The sequence below is a fragment of the Elaeis guineensis genome, chromosome 3, assembly GCF_000442705.2.
Source record: "Elaeis guineensis isolate ETL-2024a chromosome 3, EG11, whole genome shotgun sequence".
Classification (NCBI taxonomy): Eukaryota; Viridiplantae; Streptophyta; class Magnoliopsida; order Arecales; family Arecaceae; genus Elaeis; species Elaeis guineensis.
Genome location: NC_025995.2, coordinates 74,315,569 through 74,323,124, shown reverse-complemented (window position 1 = coordinate 74,323,124; position 7,556 = coordinate 74,315,569). Strand labels below are relative to the sequence as shown.

At 38.6% G+C, this 7,556-nt stretch overlaps 1 protein-coding gene across 1 annotated transcript; it reads left to right on the top strand.

The window, feature by feature from the left end:
* Window positions 1-1,306: 1,306 nt before the first annotated feature.
* LOC140856467 (nudix hydrolase 17, mitochondrial-like) lies at window positions 1,307-3,467 on the top strand. The gene is made up of 5 exons (XM_073253813.1): window positions 1,307-1,618; window positions 2,244-2,355; window positions 2,605-2,688; window positions 2,795-2,923; window positions 3,049-3,467. Exons 1-5 carry the CDS (start codon window positions 1,545-1,547, stop codon window positions 3,175-3,177), a joined length of 528 nt encoding a protein of 175 aa, XP_073109914.1. The 5' UTR covers window positions 1,307-1,544; the 3' UTR covers window positions 3,178-3,467.
* Window positions 3,468-7,556: the final 4,089 nt, after the last annotated feature.

Sequence of the window (7,556 nt, the reverse complement as noted above, 5' to 3'; positions counted from 1 at the left end):
TCTCTCTTTTTTTTCATTTTCTATGATATTTTTTATTTTTAAATTTCTTAAGATTTTTTTTCATATTTTTTAAAAAAAAATTGAAAAAAAAATATCTAAATTTATATTTTTTTTGAATTACAAATTCAAATCTTTATATTTTAAATTTTAATCAAAATTAAAATTTTAATTTATTTATTAATTTCAAATTTTAATTTTTTTTCATTATTTCTCAATTTTTTTTTTTTTTTTGGTGAGAAAAATTAAAAACGCCATTTTGAATGGCGTTTTTTAAAGAGGCCATTTCCATTGGCGTTTCATTTTTTATTTTTTATTTTTTGGAACGATGTCATCGTGGAAAATAGGGTGACGTGGAAGGGGAAAAAAATGCCATTCAAAATGACGTTTTTTCCTTTTGTATTAGTTTGGTAAAAAAATTTGGTTTTGAATTATTTTAATATTTAAGTTTTTTTTTAATATTATTCTGAAAAAGAGCTCTAAAAATCGAACATTGTGTGATGCGGTGATGGACGCGTGTCACCTACTACTAGGGCATCCATGATGGCACAACATATCTACAATGTACGATGGGAGAGAGAATACTTATTTGCTATACATGGGACCAATTGTATTGGCACCATCTAAAAAAAATGATACCTATGCCACGTTTTAAAAAGGTTTAGATTGGACTCGAATCCGACCCTCTAAATAGAACAAAAGTGTTTCTATCCCAATTTAATTATTTAGAATAAATTTTAAAAAACATCTTATAGTATTTAGATCATGGTCACTCGTAATAACTTCCAGTATTTCCGCAAGCACACGGTTGACATCCACTATAAACAGCGCCATCCAAACGTGCACCGCGACACGGTTTGGGTCAAATTTTATCCCGTGGGTATCCAGCTTTTCTCTCAACGCGACCAACAAAGCCACTAAGCGGTGTATAATGTCAACCAAACCGTGTCAAATCGCGTCCCACGTTCTTAAATCCCAAACGAGTAACTCGTCAAAATCCACAGGATAGATTCTATGTCCAGCCGTCTAAAGCAGATAGATTCCATCTGCACGTGACGAGTAAATGATTGTCCCCAAGTACACTCGGCCTGATCCGTTAAATTAGAATATTTGGCGGCACGGGGGACCAGCGGACCAACATCTCGCGTCCGGATCGCGTCCCGCGGAGCCACCTGGCACCAGCGTCAGCCAAGGGGACGGCCACAAGAAGCCGAAGGGAAGGAGACGGCGACGGTCCTACAGAAACGAGTAATCCAGTTCTTTAGCTCTCCCCGACCTTTCTCTCCTCCTATTAATAGGGGGCCGTTCTCGCTTCTCTTAGCCCCACGTCTCCATCTCTTTGTTGTTTGTAGTATAAAAGATTGGAAAAGAGAACCCTCTGGTTTTTTTGGAGTTTTCTCTAGTCATCTGTCTCCGTTTTGTGGGTGTGGAATTCGGTATTTGGTTGGAGGGAGAGATATTTTGGGAGATTTGTCTGTTCGAGTTCTTCGGAGGCAGGGAATTGTTTAGGAGGGTGAGGAAAGATTTGTTTAGGAGGGTGAGGAAGGATGGTTTCGCTGGTGTCTCGGCAGGGGAGGCAGCTGCAGCGGTACACCAGCGCCGGTGGTCGTCTTGTTGTCGGGTTCGTTCCCATTATATCCTTCCTTCCTTCTTTCCTTCTTCTATTGATCTTTTCTGATTTGGCTTCTTTGAAGTCATTTGGGGAATTTAAGAAAAGAGATACTGCCATTTGCCAAGATGGCATTGTTTTCTCCTGAATTTGATGGAAAAAATGGAGAAACAGATTGTGGAACCAAAGAGATTTTAAATTCTAGTATTGTTGCATATGCCGCAACAAGTTTTCAATTTTTTTTTCCTCCCATTTCGTGAATTCAATGGAAAATGGAAATTTCTGATTAATGATTTTTGTTGCGGGAACGGAGGTGATTGTGGAGGATTTGATCTTTTTTTAAAGCCTTTTTGCAAAAAATTGGGTGTAGAGGGGGTTTTTTCAAATGGTGATTCGACCTGGCATTAATCATAAGGAACAGCCCTTATCATGATTGTGTTTTGCTGAGAATATCTTATCCTGATTATATGGACTTCATAGAATCTTCCAATTATCAACTTGGCTTTCCAATTGACATCAATTCTCCACATTTTTTTGAATCTATTGTTGCAAAAATTTATTCCTATTTTGTTTCCCTTTTGTGATTTATATTGTAGATAATATTCTTATCTTGTTCTCTATTTTTTTGATCAAGCAGATGCATTCCGTACAAGTTCAAGATTGACAAGCCATGCAAGGATGGCATTGATCAAGCAATGGAGGTTCTGGTCATTAGCTCTCAGAAAGGGCATGGAATGATGTTCCCAAAGGTATGCACTCACGTAATTCTCTAATTTATGAACACAACTCATAAAAAACTCTGTATAATTCCCACAGCATCAGGAATGATTTAGAAATTTATGCAAAGGAATTTGGTAGTATCTCGTAGTAGTTGACCTCCTATGGTTTGAAAACACACCCAATTTGGTAATTCAAATGGAAGAAGACATAATTTAGGATGTGATGCAGTTTCTAACGTTGTCTGACCCGAAGTTTCTGTGATATGTTTTTTTTGGCAGGGAGGCTGGGAGCTCGACGAAACCATAAAAGAAGCCGTCTCTCGAGAGGCTTTGGAGGAAGCTGGTGTACAAGGAAATATTGAGGTCTGCACATGAACTTTGTTACATGTTAGTTTAAATCCTTCATACCATTTTCACGTAAGTTGTGACCCGTGGAAACACTACTCATAAATTTTGAATGTTATTACAGGATTTCCTTGGCAAATGGAGATATAAGAGCAGAAGCCATGATGCATTTTATGAGGGAATCATGTTCCCTTTGAATGTAACAGAGGAATTGATTCATTGGCCTGAGATGGATGTCCGGAAACGAAGATGGGTAAGTATATACAGAATGCTAAATGAAGAATTCTTAGATATTAACATAATGCTTGACTGATTATTACATCTAAGATGAAACAAGCGAACAATTTTCTGATTCCATACTATCATTTCGTTGTACAGGTGACGATTGCGGAAGCAAGGGAGGGATGCCAGCATCCATGGATGAAAGAAGCATTGGATAGATTGGTGACACGTCTCTCAAATTTGAGTAGGCAAGAGACCACTATGGGCATAGGATACGTTTCATGATCACACTCACAACGGCTTCCATTTGTCTGTGTGCATATGAGCTGCTCGTCGCTTAGGTTTTTCACATTACTCAGGAATTCTTGACAACCTCTTGAAGGCCATGCCATTGTATCTTGGATCAATACAGTTTGAAAAGATAGCATCTGGAAGCCCATTGGATTCTTTGGCAAATAACATTGCATAGCATAATGGCCCTAATCCGATGTTCTAAATTTTTTCCTTTTGAGAAGTACCCGAGGGAACATCTCTCATGTACTAACCATTTAATGAAAGCAGATTTTTTAACTTTCTTTTTTGCTTATCTGAAAGTGCTATGTTTTCTGAAGTCGGCTTTGTTATGTTACCATGCCTGTGAATCCCATGCAACCTGTCATAGTACAATGTTCATCCACAAGAACGTACAGAGTTCATCGTTTAAGCATTTGGTGCAAGTTCTTTTTTTTTTTTGGGTGAATGCGCAAGCTCTTTTGAAAGGTTGGGTATTGCTGAAAGAATTCGAGTCCAGGTTAAAATGATAATCCGACAACAGAGTATCATGCCAAGTGCAACCAACCGCAGGTATGGTGCTTGTTATAGGGGTCTGATGCAATCAAAAGAATGCCTTTGAGGAATATCTCTTTACCAAAGTGTTTAAGGAGGGCTAAGAACTATTTTCTTTCTCTAAAAATAAAGGATTTTGTTTGCATTTATTTTAGCAATATTGTGTACAAAGGTGAAAGGGGTGTGAATAATATCTATCCGAATCTATTTTTGTATTCAAATCAATCTGTTGTGGATAAAAATTAAAAAATCCAACTAATATCTATATCAATATCTATATCCGTTAAAAAAAAAGGATATTGTTAAGCAGTATTTTTCATCGATGTGATGACATATCCGACCTTCAAAGATGTGGCAAACGCTTGGCGTTATGACGTGGATGACCTGAGATATATGTTCTGCGCGATATTGAAGTCATTGGTTGATAGCCGATCACTTAAGGCCGGCCCTCAGATGAGCTATTCATCATTGACATTTTGCCAATCTTATTTCATTTCCATCTCGATTCTCTACGAGCCGTACTGTAACTCAAAAACTATGAGTCTGTGGCACACAGATTATTCTAAGTTGGCATTCGTTTGTAACGGTATCTATCTACTCACATGTAGACAGCTGAATCCATAACCAATTGCCAACAACCTACTACTCTAGTTCCCGGCAGTTGCTAACCGTTGAACAAACCTTTCCCTATAAAAGGAGAAGAAAAAGAAAAAAAGGAGGACTACAAAAAATAATACCTCTTTTTACTATTTTCACTATTTTCTTCTACTAGTCTATCTCTTAGACTGTTATTAACTTAAACATCGGAGGATCTTCCGCTGGAGAACCCTCCATCTCCTTCTCCGACATATGCGGACTTTCTTTATAGGTGATCAGGATCCTAACTGATGCCACACTACTCCAGTTAGATGAAGGATCCGAGTTGTTACATCCTATTGAAGAGGCACAGTAACAAATTGGTGCTGTAGAAAGAGCTACCCCATTTCTAAACGAAGATGGTGAGAACCAAATCACAAAACTGCTTCACCAATTCACACCACCAGTCATCCCTACACGGCATGCATAATGGGCAAACTATCGGGGAACAGCTTCCCTAATAAGTCACAGCCATAAACCCAACCTGATTGATGTGCTGGCTGAGCATGTTCAAGCACTCATGGTTACTGTACAACAACTACAGTACGGTGTGGTGAAGACACAAGTTCCTCTAGTGGCTCCATCTAAACATAGTCGTTGGACCCATGTAGAAGAGTCAGAACGAGGGCACCGACATACAAATCCGGTTCCAACCTCGCACCAACGATCACAATTGGTTGAACTGGCTCCATACCACTCATCTCGACAAAGTTCAAGAAGAGACAATCGAAGATATTGATTGCTAAAGCCCTCCAAGGAGGACTCTACTTCAAGCCTCTCTCCATGCTGGCATTATTCTCAGTGTGAAGATGATCTCGAGAAAAAGGTTCGAAAACTGAAACATCATATTTGTGAATTCCAGATAGGGAGTCATCAATAGAATGATGGCTTCAGCTTCAACACCCACCCATCAGTCTCTCGAGAGATCCTGAGCGAACCAATCCCTCATCGATTCAAGATGTCATAGGTTGAGCCTTACAATGGCTCGACCGATCCATTTGACCATTTGGAGATATATAAAGCCCTCATGATACTGTAGGAGACATCCGTCGCCCTTTTTTGCCTTGCCTCCCTAGCGACCCTCAGAAAGAGTGTAAGAGTTTGGTTCTCCTGTCTTCCTCGAGGATCGATCTATTTTTTCAAACAGCTAAGAAAGTAGTTTGTCATGCACTTTGGCAACCAAAGGCCACAGTCGAAGAACAATGACAGTCTCTTCTCTATTGAATAAAAAGAAGGAGAATTGCTGAGAGATTATATGGCACACTTCAATGCCGTCATGCTTGAAGTTCACGATTTCAACGAGTTCGTTACCATGTCGGCAATGAAACAAGGACTTAAAGATGAATGCCTAATTTTCTCCCTTAACAAAAACTTTTTGAATGACTATGCCAATCTTCTCATCCAAGCATGAAAATATGCATAAGTCGAGGAAAGCAAAGTCCTACATCAGTAGGATGGGAAAAAAAAGAATGGTGGGAAGAAGAGAGTCCGTGAAGAAGATCATGGAGCACAAAAAGGAGGAGAAGTCCACCCCCATAAGCAAAAGAGGATGAAGAGTGCCTAGCAACGCTTCTATGACTATACTCCACTTTTTGCCCTATGCGCTAAGATCTTAATGTAGATCGAAGTTCAAGACTACATACATCGATCTGAAAAAATAAGAGCATCACCAAACCAAAGAGACAGGAGGAAATACTGCCATTTTCACCAAGATCATAGCCACGACACCGAAGAATGTCGCCAGCTAAAGGATGAGATTGAAGATCTGATCCATCGGGGATACCTCAAGAAGTATGTCTAAAACAAGAGAAAGATCAGATGGAGGGATCACCTCAGATGAACACTGATATGGATAATAATCTTGGCAACAAACTAATGATTGATGTAATCAACATGATCTCAGGGCTTGTTGGCAGCAGGGGGCAAGAGGCGAAGAAAAAGCTGAAGGATCCACCCAAAAGAGGCAGCAAACTGGGAAAATGAACCTCACCTCCAATAATGTTATTTCTTTTTCAAGTGAAGACGTAGACAGAGTTCAAACTCTTCATAATGATGCTATTATCATTTCAACGATAATAGTAAATTATTATATAAAATGAATTCTTGTTGATAATGGAAGCTCTGCTGATATTTTTTTTTTACGATGCATTCCAAAGAATGAAATTGGCCAAAGAATAACTTAAACGGATCAATACACCACTAGTTAGATTCTCTGGTGATTTGATAGTGGTAGAAGGTGAAGTTGAATTACCGGTGACCATAGGAAAATCACCTCGATGGGTGACTTTGGTGCTCAATTTTCTCATGGTCCGAATACCATCAACATATAATGTAAGTATAGGACGACTTGGATTGAATGCTCTAAGAGCTGTTGTCTCAACATACCATCTATTCGTTCATTTTTCGACAAAGAATGGAATCAGGGAAACGAGAGAGGATCAGGTATTTGCTAGACAATGTTAAGAATGGAACCAAGAAAATGAGAGAGGATCAGGTACTTTCTAGACAATGTTTTATGATGACAATCCAAGGAAATAAGCCCAAGAAAATTTTACCAAATAAAGGGTTAGATCTAAGAAAAGATGAAAATAAAAGTTGAGGTAAAGCAACAGAATGGCTTATTGAGATGAAACTTGGAGACAATCCTGACTGAATTGTTAAGAATGGAGATCTATTATCCAAAATCTCAAGGAGTGGCTAATTGAGTTTCTTTGAGCAAATGTCGATGTGTTCGTCTGGTCGGCATCCGACATGCCAAGTATTCCCCCAATGTCATCACATATAAATTAAATATTGACCCTCATCATTGCACTGTTCGGTAAAAGAAAAGAAGCTTTACTCCAAAAGACAAAAGATGATAGAACAGAAAGTTGATAAACTCTTCAAGGCAAGATTCATCCAGGAAACATCTTATTCAGAATGGATTGCTAACATGGTCATGATAAAGAAAGCTAATGGCAAGTGGAGGATCTGTATTAACTACATCAAACTTAATAAAGTTTGTTTTAAAGATAATTTTTTCTTGCCAAGAATTGATCAGTTGGTATATACTACTTCGAATCACAAGCTCTTAAGTTTCATGGATGTATTCTCAAATTACAATCAAATTCAGATGGCACCAGAAGATGAAGAGAAGACAGCTATTGTAACTACACAAGGGCTATACTATCATAAGATGATGTCGTTCGGATTGAAGAATACAG

Excerpts from the sequence above, each read along its gene's own strand:
- LOC140856467 (XM_073253813.1), top strand. The coding sequence starts at position 1,545 with ATGGTTTCGCTGGTGTCTCGGCAGGGGAGGCAGCTGCAGCGGTACACC. Across the intron at positions 1,619-2,243 it reads GGTGGTCGTCTTGTTGTCGG|ATGCATTCCGTACAAGTTCA; the intron begins GTTCGTTCCCAT and ends TTGATCAAGCAG. Across the intron at positions 2,924-3,048 it reads ATGTCCGGAAACGAAGATGG|GTGACGATTGCGGAAGCAAG; the intron begins GTAAGTATATAC and ends TTCGTTGTACAG.